General features: G+C 44.3%; 1 protein-coding gene across 1 annotated transcript in view; it reads left to right on the top strand.

The window, feature by feature from the left end:
* The window catches only part of IGF1R (insulin like growth factor 1 receptor), a 289,241-nt gene that overhangs the window by 219,637 nt on the left and 49,495 nt on the right, over positions 1–20,109 (top strand). Inside the window, exons 3-5 of the mRNA XM_028122787.2 lie at positions 8,053–8,365; positions 12,029–12,177; positions 14,953–15,097. Of these exons, the coding sequence (XP_027978588.1) occupies positions 8,053–8,365; positions 12,029–12,177; positions 14,953–15,097 (607 nt within the window). The remainder of the gene's footprint in view (positions 1–8,052; positions 8,366–12,028; positions 12,178–14,952; positions 15,098–20,109) is intronic.

The following is a 20,109-nucleotide window of genomic DNA, read 5'->3' as shown; positions in this document are numbered from 1 at the left end:
AGCTCAGAATGAGCTGTGTCGGTGTGATGATGATAGTTGTTTTAGAGATCATGCAGAGATCACCCCAAGCATACTGCCTTGGTCATGGAAGACCACCATGGGTCTCCTAGGCCCCTGGTATTCCACACCATCCCAACTACTTCTGCTGTGTTAAGAGTAGGTTTGGGGACAGGTGTTTAGAAGCGATAGTATTCATGTGTGTTGCATGAGCTATGACTGAGGAAGGCACTCGGAGGGAGGCCAGGATAACCGTCTCAGAATTTTGAGCCTGTGTATTTGAAAGTCTGACCTGTAAAGAAGAGAGCTTCTACTTCCCCTGAGTATCAGACAAACCGAATGCGGCCTGGGGAGCGTGCCAGGGAGGAAAAGGTGTTCTTGTTGGGTGGAAAGAACAACTTGGTCAAAGTTGGTGCCACCTGGCAGTTGGAATAACGCTTTCTCTAAGGTAACCAACCCCCTAGACATGGCTTGAAGGCTCACCTAGGTTTATGTAGAGAAGTATCTGAGACCAGCATGAGATGTGCTTGACCTTGAAACTGCCTTTCCCCTCTAAGACCCTGTGCTTGGATGACAGGGGTGAACATGACTGTGTAAGTACTTGTTGCTTCTAGACTGAAGACAGATCTTATGGCCCTCAGAGCTTCTGCTATTTCATGGATAGAGTGGAAGGTTAAAGAAGACAGTTAACTGGGGAGCTGTGGGGGTGGGGCAGGAGGGGGTGGTGAGGAGCAGAAGTCTGTAACTTCTTGCCCACCCTCTACAAACCTCAGTATTTCAGAAAGTTCACATATTAACACAGGATGCTTTGTCCAGGGGCCTTCCTGTTAGGAAAGAAGCGGACTCCGAACCGGGTCTTGAAAACCTCTTCAGGTTGCAAAGAGGAACTCCTTCGTACACATTTGGGAGAAATTGAGAGCTTTCAGGCACACTATGTTCAAAAAACTGGGGACCACCTCTTTGGCTCACCAGGCTTTCTGTGCTCACTGTGAGTTCTGTTCCCAGGGGCTCTCTCTGTCTCTGCGCGCATTCCCAAAGCCCTGGTTCTCACCATAACCTTTCAGTGGGTGCACTGAATACTTTTTGTTCCAAAAAGAGAAGACAAAGTATCTTCGGGATTCTAACCATGAAAATGTCTCTCTGGCTGGCTGCTACTCCAGCACAGGAAGAGGCTTCTTCTTTTTTTAAAGATTTTATTTATTCATTTGAGAGAGAGAGAGAGAGCACAAGCAGGCCGGAGAGGCAGAGGGAGAATCAGACTCCCCGCTAAGCAGGGAGCCCGATGCGGGGCTCGATCCCAGCACCCTGGGATCGTGACCCGAACCGAAGGCAGACGCTTAACCGACTGGGCCACCCAGGCGCCCCAGGAGGAGGTTTCTTTTGGCATTGAGAGGAGAAGCATTGTTGCAAATGTGATTTTCTTTTGTGAACATTTAAGACACTGGGGTTCCCACTTGAACTTTCTTTTGCCATGGGTAACTGATTCGGTTTACCAGCTTGCAGTTTTCCAGGCAGAAGCTTCTCTGGGAGTTGTTTTAAGCTCCACCTGGGATTTCTGGGCAGTGGTTCTCTGGAGTTTTCCATTAGCCAGTTCTCAGGATGTCAGGAAACTTAACAGTCGATTCTTCTTGTCTTCTTTTTGAGAAAATTGTGCTTTGCTATATATATATACATTACACACACACACACATAGGTATGCATCTAGCTCACATATAATTGTACAAGGATTATTTTAGTTTTATTTCACGACTTCTAAGCGTTTTCACATAAGGCTGCTTTACCATGCTAGCTGACTTACTTAGAGAACTCCAGACTAGTACACTAGGATAAAATATAGCAGCCCTCCCTGAGCCAGAGAAGCCTTGATGTTCCTTACCACTTTGCTCCCATTGATAGAGGTCTTTGCTTGGGGTGATAGGTGGGGAGGAGTATGTGCGTGTGGATAAAAGGGAGGACAGACTGAAGATGATTTTACAGGGTGAGAGGATCTGGTGTACACCAAGCAACAAACACATCTTGAACTGAACCAGTCTTTCTCTGTCCCTCCAAAAACAAAAGCCGGCCACATTTCCCACATTCTCCAGATGTATCTTGCATCTGCCGGCTTTCCCCCACCTGCATCACCACCTCCTTGATCTGGACCACCATCATGGCTCACAGAGATGGCTACCGTGGCTCTGCTCCACGGGTCACCGTCCATTCTGTTTTCCACTCAGCAGCCAGAGTGCTCCCTCTGAAATGTCTATCTGCTCATGTGACACCCTGCTTAGAATCCTTAAATAGCATCCCTTTCCTCTTTAGGAGTAGTCCGAACTCCTACTCGTGGGTTTTCTCTGCCGCTGGTCTCACCATCTTTCCTGTCTCCTGCACCCCTCCGGTCCAGTCGGTCACACATTCATTCTGAGTCTGCTCCTCTTGGCTCGTGCTCCCCATCAGCCCTGCCAACACCCATGCACCTGGCTAGCTTCTGCTGGCTTTTCAAGCTTGGGCCTGGCAGTCCCTTCTCCAGGAAAGCCCTCCTCACTGGTCCTTTGCTTGCCCCTCTTGGTACTCCCATTGCCTGCCCTCAGGGTGGGGAGCCCCTGCCCGGGGGTTGGGGGGGGCGGTGCTGGCTGTCTTGTGCTTGCCTGTCTGCAGGACCTAGCATAGGGCCTGGCTCATAAGGCTGATATTTAACAAAGGGAGCCTTTCTCATCCCCTCACCTGTGGCTAAGTGCTTCCTGGAGGACAATGCTGACAGCCTTGAGTGGACTTGGGCATTCAGCTGACTTAGCTGTGGTCTTTCCCCACCCCCCGCCCCCCGGTATCCGATGGAGTCACCTCCTCCCCTGACAGGACAAGAAAACCGTAAAATTTCTCTGGCCCCTCTATGTCCCTGATGCACTTTGGAGCTGAAGTGCACTTTCCTGTAGTTAGCGGCAGTTCACCTTTATGCATAACGATGCCTGTCAATTAGGAAAGACATCCCTTTTTTTCACATGGAACAGTGGTGTGTCACTTAGGGTAGCCCAGAAATAACTAAGATGTTTCTAAACTAGCCTGTGTTTTGAGTTAGAAGCTTGACCTCATTCAAACGTCCATGAACTTATTTCTGTTCTTTAGAAATTAGTTGGGATAAAATTGTGACTCAAGTGGCCCCCTTTCCATTTTTTGTTCCTCGAGAAGAGGCTGAGTTCTCCACCTTCTCTTCCAACGGAACACTTTATAATCATATGCTTTTAAAAATGGTTGCTCTTGAGTAAAGATTGTTAAGGAACTCCCTGGCAAGAATAAAAATAAATGTTTAAAAAAAAACTTAGAGAGAAGTTAGTGAATATAAGGACACTGGGGAGGGGGAGGGAGTAAGGCTGATGTGTGACTTATTTCCTATCCCCCAGAAATGAAGAGAATGAGCTTTTATATGCAGCGCCTCATTTTTATGTGACTGTGACCCCCAAATCAATCCTTTTAGTGGTAGACGTGGGACATGCCATTAGCTTTTCCAACAATTTAGATCGGCTTTGGTTTTTATTGTTGGTCATTCTAAGAATTCCAATGAGTAGAAGGATCTCGTGGGCAAAATAAATTTGCTTTTCCCCCTGTATATTTGTAGTTTATAGCAGCTTCCATTTTTCTTTTATTTTGAAAAGCAGAAATGCCTTTAATCACATTAGGTGTGCTCCTTCTTCACTGAAGCCAGGAAAGAGGTCCCCTTCCTTTCTCCCATAGCTCTGTAATTGGAAATTTGGTAACTGTACTAAATTTTAAGTTCTGGCGTTTGTATGGAGAAGCCATCCATCTGCTGGCAAGACATACTGCCCGGGGCTTTTCGAGAAATCCCTTAATAGTCCTAAACACTAATAATATTTATATACATTGAGATGAGACAAAATTTACAGCAGGCTTCTGGGGCTGACTCCAGGACTCTCTAATCCTGAATTTCCCACATGTTCTCCTGCCTCCCAGAATCCTCGGGTTCTGCTCTGGCCAGGGGAACACCAGCTTCTGCCCCTGGAGCAGTCTCTTATTTACACAGTTTGTCCTCTAGCAAACAAGTCACCTCTCCTTTCTCCCCACCTCCCATCACACCCCATTCTTATTCCCCTCGAGTAGTCGATAGGTGTCGGGCAGTTTGGATCACGTACCATAAAGGAACCCCTTGATTTGTGATCCCTGTAAGAGGAATTGTTCTGCTTATAAATAACATGATTTTACCTAATTTAAGCTTTGCTGAAATTCTTTCTGAAGGAGCTCTCCTTGCCAAAACAAAACCCTTAATTCCCCAGCCTGCATGCTGCTTGTGGCAAGAACTGAGTGACCGTGCATTTCCACGTAACACATGCCTTTGAGGGGTCTCGGGGGACCACTGTCCAGAGATGCTGTTTCCATCAGAATGGGGAATGGAATGCAAAATACATCTGCAGATACTTTGTCAGGTTTGGGGGATTTCTTTTTTCTTTCTCCTGGTGGAGATGCCCAACATTTCACGTGGGTATAGCTGATTCCCAGCGAGTGCACAGGGATATTTTTTTCTATTCTTTTAAATGCTCTCGGGTTTTTAGTACTATTTAATATTAATGCCTGCCACTTATGATTTTATATAGCATGTTATTTAAATTATAAGTGAGGGAAAGGGGGCTTGGCAAGCAGATATTGTCCCCCATTAGTCTCTGTTGATGATCGTGACATTCTTCATCAATTTTCCCTTCCTCCAACCATGGTGGTGGCTGATGGCCGGGGACTTCAGTGCTCCGAGTGGGGTGTGCGCTCAGCGCAGCTGGTTCCTACTAACACTCGAGACTCTGAACACGGGGTTCTTCAGCCAGTTTCATGTTAACCACATGAACCCAGGGGTCTATTATATTACAGAAACCTCGTAGGGGCAACATAACAAGGCTGTGTCTCTTCTCTCCCCTCACCTGATCCCTCTTATGTCAACTCGGCCCCCTCTGGTCGTGGTACCCTCTGTGCTGCTGCCGATGACCTTTCCAATATGAAAATCTGACCGTGTTGCTCCTCCCCTGCTGAAAATCTTCAGTGTTGCCCATCACCCACCAGTTGGCGACTAGCCTCTGGCTATCTTCACGGGCACCCAGTTCTCCCACCACAGAGAGTGGATTGCCTTTACACACATTTACATGTGATTTCCTCTGTGTTATTCTTTATTCTTATCCCTCTCGTCTTTCATCTTTCAGCTCCAGCCTCAGCATCTCTTCCAAACCGTCCCCGATGCCCAGGGCATGCCATGAACCTCCACTCAAGCCTGTACTTATCTGGCATATTGCCCATTCCTTGAGGGCAGGGTCTAGCACACAGGTGTGGCATGTTGCTAAATAAACACTTGCGAAATGCATCGACAACGAAAGGGTAAATGGACTTATGTTCCCGTTACTACTTTAAAAACCTGAACTAAAAGATACACAATTTATTAGTTTCTTTAGATCTTGAGCCTTGAAGTTAACCTCCATAATGGGTATATTTGAAATTAGATAGTCATTGAATCTATTTGATAATATTAGATGTCTTCACGTATGAGATCTGATGGTAGAGAAAGCGCACGCACTCGTGTGTGTGTGTGTGTGTGTGTGTGTGTGTCTATGTATGTTTACTACAAATAACGCTAGGCTTGTAAATTCAAATTAGCGTTACCCTCCTCAAGATGATCACCTTGGTGGACAATATATGTATCACCACATTTTTGCAACTCCTATCTATAACATACTTCTTTGGTGTGCTTAGAGATATTTACTCCTTGTTATATTTTGGGTAGCTTAATTTTTGGAAATAGCCAGAAGTCATTGAGGCAATTCCGGTAAACAAAAGTGATATAAACCAACAGGAATGGTTTTCTTCTTTGCTTATAAGTAGCTCTGAAGGTGTGTCTCAGGATTTTTCCAGTTGGGTCTAACGAATAGCAGGCACATAAATAAGATAAAAGTTTATTTCTCTCTCATATAGCCAAGTCTAGAGGTAAGCAGTACAGGGTTAGCCTTTTGGGGGACCGAGATCCTTTTATCTTACTCCACCTTCTTAGTGGGCTACCTCATGTCCAAGGTGACTGCTTGAGCTTGATGCATTGCTCCTGCATTCCAGCCGGCAAGGAGGAAGGGCATGTTCACTCTGTTTTAAGGAATCTTCCAGTAAGTACCAGCCAAAAAAGTTTTCTTATATCTCACTGGCTGGGACATACGTCACTTCTAGCTACAAGAGAGGCTAAGAGATATAATATCTAGCCCGGTGGCCAAATGCCCAATTAAAAATCAAGGTTCTATTACCAAAATAGATAAAAAGAATAAATAATGGAAGGCAACCTATGGTCTCTGCCGAAGGATAATTTCAAAGGTGAAACTTGCAAAATTATTTTAAGAAGCTTGACAGTATCATGAGAATTTATCTGTTTTCTTCAGAGGTGACAGTGTTCATTTGAGTGTCCAAGTTCTGAAATTCACCTTTTTGCAGTAAAGTAGGAACTCTTGGATGCAGTTTGTGGGGTGTAAATTGGTAAAAACTTTCCAGAGGATAGTTTGATCTGGCGAGGTCAATCCTGGAAATTGATCCTCAGGAAATAATTAAGGATTCTTATGAAGATTGCAGTGTTCATTGTAATAATAAAATGTTAGGAGTAAACAAAATGTCTCATAGTAGGAGACAGGTTATAACTTACACTATACTGTGAGATGCAATGCAGCTGTTAAGTGATTACGGAATTCGTAGTATATTATGCCAAAAATGGTTTCAGGATGGCTTGTTCCTTTTTTGTAGATATTTATATGTATATGCACATGCATAGAAAAGGACCTGGGGGGATCCACATGAAGGTATTGATAAAGGAGGTATTTGGGGCAGATGGACTAGACGTCCTATATATTTTCATTTCTTATCTGTGATCTCTGATGTTTTTTTGATCACATTTTGTTTATAAGGAAAAACAATAATAGAATTTTCACTAAATAATGTATGTCAGAGTCAATAATATATTTAAATAATTTTGTGTTGTTTCAGAAAAAGTAGGAAACATATAATGCAAACCAGATTTTGTGTTTTGTTGATTTATACTTTATTTGCTAGTGAGGCTAACAGCCCCACAGAGTGTGATCATTACTTCGTTGTTATGGAAATAAAATGCCAGCTCATCTACTTGGGACATGAATTGTGGAGCTCTGCTTTTTAGATACTTCTTTCACTTAAGTTTAGCAGAGTGGCTCAAAGGAGATGGTTTCTAATATGCTATGAGTCCTCTGGGCTCAGAGACACTGCCCACCACCCTTTGTTTTTTTGTTTTTTGTATTTGGGAATGACAATCAGAAGCAGGGACTTGTTGGTTATATAATAGGTTAGGTTCTGTGAATAAGTTAATACCATCATTTTTTGGAGTAAGACCTTTGGTCTACAAGCAGACACAAGCTTTTTCTAAAGCCCTTTTGTAAACCCGAAAAGTATCATCTTTACTATATTCCAGTTTCATCATTTTTAAAATAAACGGCTTTTTGAATGATTTTAAAATACTTGTAATAACATATATGATAAGATAATTTTTAAAATAATCATGTCTGCACACTAAGGCTTTTCAGGGTATTTCAAGGAACACATTCAAAATGCAGAAGGAACAGCACATAATGCTTTTAAAAGGAATAATACACCGTATTGTTCCCATAGGGCTACTGCATTATCATGTTGGCCTCAGGCAAACCGCTAGTGTGGATATTACTACCCCCATTTTATAGATGTGAAAAGAGAGGGTCAAGGTCAGAGAAGCTAATGAGTCATCGGGAGCACACAGGGAGTAAATAGGAGAGGCTGGACTGGAAACGCACAGTATTTTCTCCCCGCCTTCATGAAACTGTGACTGTGGTCTGTAGTACTGCCCTTGCGAGCCTGTGGTGGGCTGCAGATCCCCGTGATGCTCCGTCTGGGGATTTCGTGGGGGGGGGGGGCGGTTGTCTGTCCCTGGGGCGATCTGGTCTGGGGTGGCCGGTGACTCCGGACAAAGCAGGCCGGGCCCGGAGGAGGCCGTCCAACCCCCGCCCCCCCCCCCCACCACCGCAGTCTCACCCGCTGTCCCCTCCGCCCCCACAGTGTGCCCGAGCGCGTGCGGGAAGCGGGCGTGCACCGAGAACAACGAGTGCTGTCACCCCGAGTGTCTGGGCAGCTGCAGTGCGCCCGACAACGACACGGCCTGCGTGGCGTGCAGGCATTACTACTACGCCGGCGTCTGCGTGCCCACCTGCCCGCCCAACACCTACCGCTTCGAGGGCTGGCGTTGCGTGGACCGCGACTTCTGCGCCAACATACCCAGCGCCGAGAGCAGCGACTCGGAGGGGTTTGTGATCCACGACGGCGAGTGCATGCAGGAGTGCCCCTCGGGGTTCATCCGGAACGGCAGTCAGAGGTCAGTCGTGCAGCACTACCACCCCGGCCCCCCGAAGGAATGGCGAGGTTGGCGCTGCCCTCATTCCGTCTGGACGGCCCGGGGAGGTTAAGGGCCATGGGTCCACTCCAGAGGGTTGGCATAACTGACATTTTATATGAGATTCTACAGAAGAACAACTGCCCCCCGCAAAAAAAAAAAAAAAAATCAGTTTTATGTTGTGTTTTGGAAGCGTACTGCCTGGCCATTTGGAATTAAGTGCCCGGCTTGCTGGCCTAGGTACCTGGAGGTCACAGTCTCCCTTCCCTGCACTTCCCAGGCTGCCTGTCAAGCAGGTGTGGGGTAGACCTGGGAGGACTGTACATTTAGGTTGGCCCATCCCTGGTGCCACTCAGCACCAGCTCTGTGAAGTCTTGGGGAGTGCAGGACAGAAGACAAGACGAGCCCCGGACAGCGTCCTTGACACAGCCAGCAGACCCAAAAGTCTGTTAGCACACATCCATCCTGTGCCCTCGCTAGCTGACACGAAGCGTAACCAGGAGCTTAAAGTAACCTGTGTTTTCCATCAGCACCTGCTCCTCTCTCTCTCTTCCTCCATACCTCCTTCTCTCAGTTTCCTCTGTCTCTCATTTTCTTTCCTGAACACTGAGACTTCACTTGGGAAGCAAAGAGATTCTCTACAGCAAAAAGCATCCCTCTGGTGTATGTCGGCTAGGCTTCTGTAAATTTTTTGTTGGTTTATGTTTTTGAGAAAGCAATAGTGGCATTGCTATAAAATAAAGAACTATAGCCCTGGAAGCAAAAGACCAGAGGTTTGGGGTAGTTCGTCCCTCCTCTAGGTAGAGCAGAGAACTCTTAGGAAAGAACAGTTTAGTGGCAGTGGGCCAAATGCTTCCTTCATCTTCAAACCAAAGATAAAACTCACATTCTTTCATAATATTAGATACAGAACAACTTTCCACCTGTTATAATGTCTTTACTATTATAATAATAAAAATTATCCCGAATACTTTTTAAAAGATAAGTATGCCAAGGACTCCCAGTGAACTGTAAAGTATACATATTCCACCCAGAATAAGTCTACCACATTTTACTCACAGTTTCTTGGTAGCCTTTGGACTTAGGAGGGCTTTCGCAGTACCCTGGGCCAAGCCTAGAACCCAGATGAGGCTCAGCCACGGTTTCTCCTGGGGGTGGGAGGAGAGATAGGACAGCTGGTGCATGAACCGGGGGTAGTACCATCTTTGTCCTGGGGATACATTGTCCTGTGATGTAGTGGACCAGTGGGAGGGGAGTGCTGTGCATTTCAGCGGTGTTGTTTCTCCCACTTCACTGCATTTTCAAAGAACTGAGCTGTTTTTTTCCCTACCGGTTCTCACAGTCTGTTCAAAGCTACAGATATACCTCTTCTATTTTAAAATAAAACACCGTCAAGAAAGAATAAATACCACTCTCAACCTTTAAGACCTATTTGGCACTGAGTTTAAAATATTTATTAATACTGTTTATACCCTCTCTGTACCCGAACGGATTCAAGGAAGCTTAATCTATAAAGATGTAATCAGAGCACTTCCTTAGAAAAACATTTTTTTAAAGTGCTAGATGATTCCTAGACATTTTAGTAAAGGTGTTTGGTTCAGAAATTGCTATTTGAATAAAACGTCAGGGAAAGCTAAACATACACTTAACATTACGACCTAGAAGTCATACTCGTGGACACTCCTCCTCCCAGAGAAATGAAAATATATGTCCATGTAACAACACATACACAGTTGTTCACAGCAGCTCCATTTGTAATAGCCAAAAAAACAACTCAGATGTTCTACAGTAGGTAAATGGTTAAACAGACTGTGGTACATCCATACTGTGGACTATTATTCAGCCATAAAAAAGAGCAGACTGTTGAAGTACACAACAGCTTGGGATAGAGCTCAAGGACATTATGCTGTGTGGGGGAAAACAAAACAAAACAAAAAAGTCGACCTCAAAAGGTCACATACTATGGAACTCCATTTATGTAACAGTCTCAAAATGACAAAATTGCAGTGATGGAATATAGATTAGTGATTGCCAGGACACAGTTAGGGATATGAGGATTGGGGGTGGCTCTACAGGAGATCTTCCTAAAGTACTTCTGTATCTTGACTGCATGAGGATCACATAAGAGATATAAGGTGACACAGAATTACGCATATATTGTACCAGTGTTAATTTCCTGGGTTTGATATTCCATTATAGTTATATAAGATGTCACCATTAGGGGAAGCTAGGGGAAGGGTACAGGGGAAAAGTACTCTTTGTAACTTTCTGTGAATCTGTATTTCAGGATAAAAAGTTTTTTAAAGGAGGGTGGAGGCATTAAATGGTGTGTAAATAAATTAGAATAAAAAACAAAACCAAAAAGTGCTGAAGAGAAGCTATTACCCATAGTGGAAATAAGAAGGTTGAGTATGATGTTACAGGAAAGAGAAATCTTCCCTTCTGTGGTTGGCCCAGTTCCTTGGGAAACCTTCCCTGTCATTCTCCCCACACGAAATAGGAAAATAGCAGGGAAATTCTGTCTACCTGTAAGTTTGTAAACAAAACAAATCCCTGCATCTTTGCCTTAGATAGGCAGTAAGGTTTCATTAAAAAAACAAACTTTCACGTAAGCTATCACTTAACACTGTTTACTTGAATGTTTTTTACTTACCTTAATGAAGTTTAAAAGATCATTCAAGAACAATAATGTCAATACAGCTGGCTCCCCAATTCACCATCCTGTTTATAACACACACACATGACACAGGCAGTATCATTTGTTTGGAAATCAACCCAACTTTGATCCTTGGTCTGTGGTCCAGCAGCCAGATTAGCGTTTTGTCCACGACTTCCTAAATTAATAATGGTAGGTAAGCAGGAGAAGTGCCAGTCTCACTGATCCCTGATTCCTGGTGGTCCTGCAGCTCGTTTGGGATATAGCATTTGAAACAGGAGTTCATTACAAAGTCATGGAAGTTCCTTGCTTTCAGCACATATGCAACGAAAAAACATTTCAATCAATTTACAAGTTTCTGCAAAACACTGTCAAATAATTTCAGTTGTACGTTAGCGAGAAAATAATGGATCTGTGTTATTCCACATGCACTTTGGAATTCCTTGCTGGGTTTTGCTGGGATGCGGGCAGTGAGAACAAGACTCCTGTTGGTGGCAGAGACCCCGCTGTCCCTTTGCTGTTCCTGTCCAGTCTCCCAGCTGCCCCTCCCCCCCCAGTGTGTGCCAGGCAAGGGCCACAACACTAGAGAGCAGCCCCATTTTCCTCGGGAGCCACCACTGTGTCCTTCCTTCAAGGCTGTTTCTCCCACGTGGAACCAGCTGGCTCCCCAGCCGATAGCCTCTGATACACACATGCCTCAAGGATGCATCACATATTTTGTCTGGAAACAAGAGGCACGCTTTTCCTTTGTAGGCACTTTCTTCTTTTGGTTGCAATTCGAATGGCTAATCCTGGGTGGCTTCGGGATGAGATATGGTGTGCCCACTCGAGTGCTTCAAAACAATTGCTTTTGGTAATGTGTACTGCAAAAACAACTTAGAATAAAAGCGTGTCTTCGTGACTTTTTTTTTTCTTTCTTCTTTTTTTTTTTAATGCAAGGAGCCTGACTCAGTTCTCTGTGTTTTTGGTTGATTCTTTATCTTCAACAGCATGTACTGCATCCCTTGTGAAGGTCCTTGCCCCAAGGTCTGTGAGGAAGAAAAGAAAACAAAGACCATTGATTCTGTTACCTCTGCTCAAATGCTCCAAGGATGCACCATCTTCAAGGGCAATTTGCTCATTAATATCCGCCGAGGCAGTAAGTATTCCGTCCTCCTGGAAGAGAGGGCTAGATCTCTTGGTTTTCTTTTGTTGATGCTTTTCCTTCCCATCCATGACTCACAACTGAAGCCTGGGCCTAGAAAAACAACATGGGGCATAAGCTTCATGCCCAACACCTCTTTTTTGAGTTTCCCTCAAAGATTAAAGAAACAAACACACACACACACACACACACACACACACACACACACACACACACACACACACACACACACACACACACACACACACCCCAGATTGAAAGGCAGTCTCGGTGTTTATTCACGCCCTGGGTCATCACTCATGTTTCTGTTAGTCCTGTCTTACGCAGGAGATGCACGTCCCAACACACACAAGCCCCAGAAGACACTGGTGGATCAAAGGTGTGACTCAGCAGCCTCCAGCTGGAGCCAGGGCCACAGGGCTTCAAGTCCAAAGAGTTTTGGTTACTCGGGAGGTACCGAGGAGACTGTGCAAAGGGAACAGTTTAATGATACCCTTTCAATACTTTATTAAGTCCAAAGAGTGGTTAATCTCCAAATTTTCTTTGGAAAGCAAAAAAACCTAGTGTGTGTCATCACGTATTTAAAACTTCAATCCTCACCCCAGTAGGATCAGCATCATTTGTAGTAGATGGTGTTCCTGGTAATTGCGTGTGTGCAAAAGCATTACTCATGGACTTATTCTGTGATATTTTCACTTCTGAGCTTTAACTGACAATGGCTTCTAGCCTTAAATTCTCCACCACTGGGACCACTCGGTCAAGGTACCTATGATAGTTTCATAACCTAGAATAAAAGTAGTAAGAAGACCTTGAGGTTGAAAGGATTTTTTCCCCCTAAATCCTTTTGTGGGGAAATTTTTGCAGGTTGGCAGTGGGGGGGCGGGGGGGATGACTAATTTATTTATTCTGTGGATTTACTTTTCCTTAATACTGTTTGTTTGGTGAGTGAGCCATGCTCTTATGGTTTAGAGATGGCAGAAACATGTTTGTGTTCAGTCCTTTTGGATCTTTAGGTACTCCTCATTTTCCAGAACCGCTTTTGCCCCTCCACCACAGAGATAACTTTGCTTTTCTTTCTTTTTTAAGATTTTATTTATTTCTTTGACAGAGAGAGAGAGTTAGCGAGAGCAGGAACACAAGCTGGGGTGTGGGAGAGGGAGAAGCAGGCTTCCCGCCGAGCGGGGAGCCCGATGCAGGGCTCGATCCCAGGACCCTGGGATCATGACCTGAGCCGAAGGCACCCAGGTGCCCCGATAACTTTGCTTTCATACAGCTAGAATTCTCTTACCCCCATGGTGCTTCTACAGTTTTATTCCTGGGGCACCTGGGTGGCTCAGCGGATTAAGCGTCTGACTCTCGATCTCAGCTCAGGTCTTGATCTCAGGTTCATGAGTTTGAGTCTGGCGTTCAGCTCCATGCTAGGCATGGAGCTTACTTAAAAAAAAAAAAAAAAAAGAAAAAAGAATAAATAATGAAGTTTTATTCCTTTTGCTCTTACTAGATTTCTTAATTTTTGAAAAGATGCCCTCATCCCCTAGAACATATCTTTTAAGTACCTAACCCTTCTTTTTCTTAAAATTTTCATATCCTGAAGATAAGCATTTAATCCATGAATTAAATCCATGGAGAAGTAGAATTTGAGAAGGAATCGGTACATATTCATGCGTGGTGATGAAATGTGCCTTCTTGTTTAAGACCAGTGGGAGAAACCAGCTGGATGTAGGGTGATAAGACATCTCATTGAAAAGGACATACTCAGCCTCGACTAACAGGCATCCATCCTGCCCGCATTTAAAGTTCAGGATCTTTTCCTTGAAATATCAACCACAGGCAACTTCTGGTGTTTATAACTTGAATTTCTCCTAGAAAACCATTAAACTCTATAGTAAGCATAGTCCCCAGCCCTCCAAGACAGCATCCTCATTCTTTTATTTTTATCAATTCAAAGCAAAATAGAACCTCTCATTAAATAAGCTTTCAACAAATCATATGCAATAAAATCCCAATAGTTGGACCATACCCAATTCATTATAGTATTTATTGTAATTTTGGCATAAGTTGAACCGAAGTTTATGTTCTTTTTTACTACGAAGAAAAGACAGGCTAAACAGGATGATGAGAAAGACAGTGTGTGTATATTACATTGTGTTCACTTACATAGTAGTAGCAACTATTTTTCCAACTGTCCTCTCGTTACAAAAATCATACCTGTGCATTGTAGAAAACTTAGAAGCACGGAAACGAATTTTGAAAAATCACCAGCAGAGCAGATAACCTGGGGTGTTAACATTTTGGTGTGTTTTCTCCCAGTCTTCGTAAGACGTACTCTTTAAATATAGATCCCTGTATCTTAGGAACTGGAACTGCAGCAAAGGCAGTTCCTAATGAGACCGAGAAAATGGTGTTTATTTAGTCATGCCCTTGTACCGTGGATGCAGTGCTGTCCGTTGACAGAGCATATTAAAAGACGTTCTCTAGATTTGTTAGCCTTAGCTAATTGGCAGTCTGGTATTTATGATTTTACATTCGGTTAATCAGCCTGGGAGCTACAGTACCCAGCCTTCTAGAAAGTCTCCTTCCCCAGCCCCTGAGGCGCCCTGCCCCAGGAGAGGTTGTTGAAAGTCAAGCCCAGGGTAGTACATTTTTGACAGGGATGGCAGGTCCTGCACCAAGACCCGCCATGGAATCAATCTCCAGACGTGTTTGCGAGAAGCCAAGGCATCCTCACATTACGCGGACACTCACTAACACAGCCCCCTCCTCACGCAGATAACATTGCCTCAGAACTGGAGAACTTCATGGGGCTCATCGAGGTGGTGACAGGCTATGTGAAGATCCGCCATTCCCATGCCTTGGTCTCCTTGTCCTTCCTAAAAAACCTTCGCCAGATCTTAGGAGAGGAGCAGCTAGAAGGGTAAGTGCTCCAGATTTCGTGGGCTGACATTCTCCTATTGCAAAATAAGTAGCGTGCTTTTAAAACTTCATGTCACTGAGGCAAGGACTCTTTCTTGTTACAACAAAGAAAGGAGGAAGCAAAGGTAAGCCTGGCGCCACCTGCGTGATGGCCCACCCCCTCGGGCAGAGTCCCGTGTGGCCATGATTCTCCATCCTTGGGATAGTGCTGCTCTGGAAAACTGTGTTGTGACCTGTCAGTCAAGGGCTGCGTGTCCGACCGTGACCATGGAAACAGCAGACTGGGGTGCTGGTGGGGACCCTCTGTGCCAAGAGCAACAGGAATGGGTCTCAGGTGCTTAGCCCTTTGTGAAATCATCAGTGACATGACTCCTATCCCCAGGATTCTATATACTATGTAAAACCATCCCATCTTTTAAAATACGGGGACACGTGGGTGGCTCAGTCGGTTGAGTGTCTAACTCTTGATTTCAGCTCAGGTCATGATCTCAGGGTCATAGGATCGAGCCCCACGTCAGGCTCCATGCTCAATGCAGAGTCGGCTTGTCCCTCCCTCTGCTCCTCCCCACCGCCCCCCTTCTCTCTCAAATAAGTAAATAAATAAAATCTTAAAAAAAAAAACAAGAAAAGAAGAAAAACAGTTGACCCTTGAACAACATGGTTTGAATTGTGTGGGTCCACTTGGACACAATTTTGTTTTGTTTTGTTTTGTTTTTTTATTTGAGAGACAGAATGAGATAGAGCATGAGAGGGGGGAGGGTCAGAGGGAGAAGCAGACTCCCCGCTGAGCAGGGAGCCCGATGCGGGACTCAATCCCGGGACTCCAGGATCATGACCTGAGCCGGAGGCAGTGGCTTAACCAACTGAGCCACCCAGGCACCCCACAGTTTTGTTTTGTTTGGTTTGGTTTGGATAAATACAGTATAGGACTGTAAATGTATTTTCCTTATGATTTTTTAAATAATATTTTCTCCAGCTGACTTCATTGTAAGAATGCAGTATATCACACATATAACATACAAAATATGTGTTAATCAACTGTTTATGTTATCATAAGACTTCTGGTCGACAACAGTAGACTATTAGTAGTTAAGTTTGGAGGATGTCAACAATTCTGTGTGAATTGGTGACTGTTTGGAGTGTCCACGCCCAAACCCCAACATTATCGGGGTAAAGTGTATACTGGAACATAAGAGATTTAGAGAAGTATGGATAGTTCATTTTTTATAAAGGAATCCTAATTGACAAAATTGTTTCATTGATGAGCCAATAGGATTTACACTACTGGTAGAATTTTTGCCTTCTGCAGAGATAGGCTTTCTGATAGGGGTTTTAAACTCGTCAGAGGCTTTTCACCACAGGATAGATAAGAGCTGGTGCTTACTGCTATAGTTTCTCTCCAGCAGTTGGCCTGTGTGTACCTCTGCATATATACCTTTCTCTTCATACTCTCTTTAAATACAGCTTCGAAATAAAAGGAGACATCAATTAACGAGCAAATTCCTTCCAAAGAGAATGTGGGGAAATAATGTAGGAAAGAAAGAGGTGGCAAGGTCATGGGAAAGGTTGTCCTTGCTGATTTATCTGCCCCGACTGGATAAAGTTACCCCCATAAGGGTTTCTTTACAGCCTCCCTGCTTTTCTCAGACTAACTCTTGGTCAGTCTTAAATTCTTAAAATTCCATCATCTGATACAGCTAAAGAGAGAGGGCAGCTCCTCATTCCATCCTTGAAAAGCACACTGTCCTCCCCACTGAGAACACTGATTCTCTAGGAAAAGAAACTTCTTTCTCCTTGCAAATCCAACGAGGCTGCCACCGTGCCCAGCCCCAGAGTGTCATAAGTCACTTAACTTGGCAAGCTGAGGCTCTACCATTTTGAGGTGGTGGTTCTCATTTTTTGTATTAAATTTTAAAGTGGATTTTAGCACAGTTTTTTCTTTTTCTCTCCAGGTAGGTTTGTGTTTCTGGAATCCCTCGTGTTGGTAAGCACTTTTTTTTTTTTTTTTTTGGCAGATTGGGATCTGCCACTTTTCCTGCTGCTTAATGATACACATTTTCTTTCTCCAGGTTGAACAAGTGATAGACATAGAGGGAAAAACTGGAAGGAGAATTTAATTTTTTAAAGATTTTTAAAATTCATTCATTCATTCATTCATTCGAGAGAAAGAGAGGGCAGGGGAGGAGCAGAGGAGGAGGGAGAGAAAAAGGGAGAGAATCTCCAGCAGACTCCACACTGAGCACAGATCCCGAATTGGGGCTCGATCTTGCAACCCTGAGATCATGACCTGAGCTGAAACCAAGAATCCAGTGCTTAGACTGAGCCACCCAGGCACCCCAAGAATTTAATTTTGGTTAAGAATTATTACACGCTGGGATTACCTCTTAGTCATGTGTTAACTGAAAGTATTATGCCCTTATATGGAACTGAGAACTTAAGACTGATTTTCATTTGCACGGATATTTAAGGCGCATTTCTCATTATCCGAAACTTGTATAAAACCTGATGTCCCAGTGGGGGCTCTTTAAGGATGCCTGCCATTGCTCAGGTGTTTGGGACTCCTCCAAGCTCAAGTAGGCTTCAGGCCTCTGCTCTGCCGTTAACATTTTAAATGAAAAGGGAGGGCAAATGGCCCTTAGGTTTTCACACCCTGCTGCTGATCAGTGGCCCTTGTAGCTCTGAGGATGCTGGGCTTCCAGCCTTTCCTTCCTACATGCTGCTTCTTGGAGGCTCTGTCTTTAGCTGGGGTGCTTGAGAATCTTGCCTGTCTTGGTGGGAGTTGGGTTCTCTCACCAGCCTTTCTCACCCAGGATCAAAAAAGGTATAGGCCATCCTCACTTGTGATGAACGCCCCCACAGCTCTTTGTATTAGGGGTGACAAGTAGCAACAGTTCAGTTCTTTATTGTGCATTCTCCGACTTAGGAAATAGACTAAGTTCTATCCCTTGACCAGTTCTCCTCACTCCTGCAAGGAGGGAAGAGTCAGAGGGAGGCAGAGAAGAAAGGAATATGATAAACATAAATGCTAACAATAGTGCAAAGCAGAATTTGCAAGGAGCTATGAGGAGAAGAAAAGGAACATGCCATGGGCATGAAAAAGAGGGAGAGAATCTGATTAAGAAGATCCCACAGGCTTTCAAGAAGAGGTGGCATTTGAGATGGGCCTTGAAGGGTTTCCAGAAACACTCAGAAAGCAGAGGGTGAAGAAGGCAGTTCAGGATAGGGCAGTAAGAACAAAGGCAGCGAGTTGGGGCATCCTGGGACCTGTTTGGCAAATAATGCTGGAGAGGTAGGTGGTATTAGAATTACGTAAGGTGTTATGCACCCGGGTGTGGAGGTTATAATTTAGGTAGGCAATGGAATGTATTCAAGGCTTTTGAGCTGCAGGAGTTTCATTTTTTTTTTTAAGATTTTATTTATTTATTCATGAGAGACAGAGAGAGGCAGAGGGAGAAGCAGACTCCCAAGGAGCAGGGAGCCTGATGCGGGACTCGATCCCAGGACCCTGGGATCATGACCTGAGCCAAAGGCAGACGCTTAACCATCTGAGCCACGCAGGCGCCCAGGAGTTTCATTTCTATGTGTCTTTGGTTTAAGCCAAGATAACTTTTATCCCAGTGGTTCCCAGACTTTGACGTTAGAACCATCTTGGGTGGGGCCAGGTAAAAAAAAAAAAAAAATCCCAGTAACCCAAGATGCACTCCCAATTCAGTCAGAATGTTTGGGGGTGGGATCCAGGCATCAGTGATTTTTCTCAAAAATTCAAAGTAATTTCGGTGTGTAGCCAAGATTGGATACCACTGCTATGCCCTGTTATTTCTTCTTCTCATATGTGAATCCCCAAAGTGCTTTGCCTTTTTTCCTAAATATTTAAGTGTCACACTATTGCCTTTAAGTACTATTTTTCTTGAACTTCTGTAGCCAAGTGAGAACATAAATAAGTGCCTCCATTTGGTTCAATAGGATGGGAGTTTTATAGCATTTTGTTTTGATGGAGAACAGATGAATCCATAGTGCCGGGATCCTATGTATCTGACCACCTTGGCTTTCCAAACTGGAATGAGACCTTCCTCCAAGTACCCTGAGCAGCCCAGACCACTGAGTCACATCCAGAACACGAAATTCAAGCATTATAGCTGGAGTAGAGCTCTAGTCTATATCCAGAGTGAGCCAGTTTTGTCATCGGATTTCCAGAGCAGTGAAAGACGTAGGCAGAATCACACCCAAACAGACGGCAGGGCAGTTGGTGGCTGGAGAACAAGGCCCGGACGGCATCAGGCAGTCATCAGTTTGTCCGTAAGAACTCAGACATCCCGGTTTCCTTGAGGATGTCACGCAGCCTGTGTACGTGATGTGCTTCTAGAGTAATAACCTTAGACATTAAGAAAAATCAAGGTTTTTCTGCTGTTTAAGAAGGAAGTGGATTTTGTAATACACATGTATAAGATTTCTATAAAATGACTGATTTTTAAGCCCTTGAATAGAAAACAAAATATTTCTGTTATCTGGACAGTTCCTTGAGGTGGACAAACATTATTTTCTTATGGCATCAGACAAAGAGGGAAAATTTTGGATTCTTTGGTGCCACCAAGGATCGTTGCCCCAAAAGCCTAGAAGCAGATGGAGGTAGTAGGGTTCTAAGACTTGAAATTCTTGGGTACATTTAGGCATCGCTATACTCGTGACCCCACCACTTGACTTTGCAACACTTGGTGCTTCATTCTACATTCCTGCAACTCAGATTAGGTTGCAACAGGGCTGGTGTTAATACTTCCCTGGGACTTTTAAAAATAAAGACTCAACCATGTGACTCAGCAATTCCAGGCTCTACCCAATATCTTCCCAAAAGAAATGAAAACATGCCCACACAAGACTTGAATGTGAATGTTCATAACAGTATTATTCACTAGAGCCCCCTACCCCCCCAAAAAAAAACCCCACTGGAAACAATCCAGATATCCATCAGCAGATGAATGGATAAACGAAATGTGGTACAATGGAATACCATTTGAC

This window comes from Eumetopias jubatus, unplaced genomic scaffold (genome assembly GCF_037043125.1).
Source record: "Eumetopias jubatus isolate StellerSeaLion01/CBP00866 unplaced genomic scaffold, mEumJub1_p1.0 scaffold_7, whole genome shotgun sequence".
NCBI classification, from domain to species: domain Eukaryota; kingdom Metazoa; phylum Chordata; class Mammalia; order Carnivora; family Otariidae; genus Eumetopias; species Eumetopias jubatus.
The sequence above is the reverse complement of the archived record's forward strand: the minus strand, read 5'-3'. Positions and strand labels throughout refer to the sequence as shown.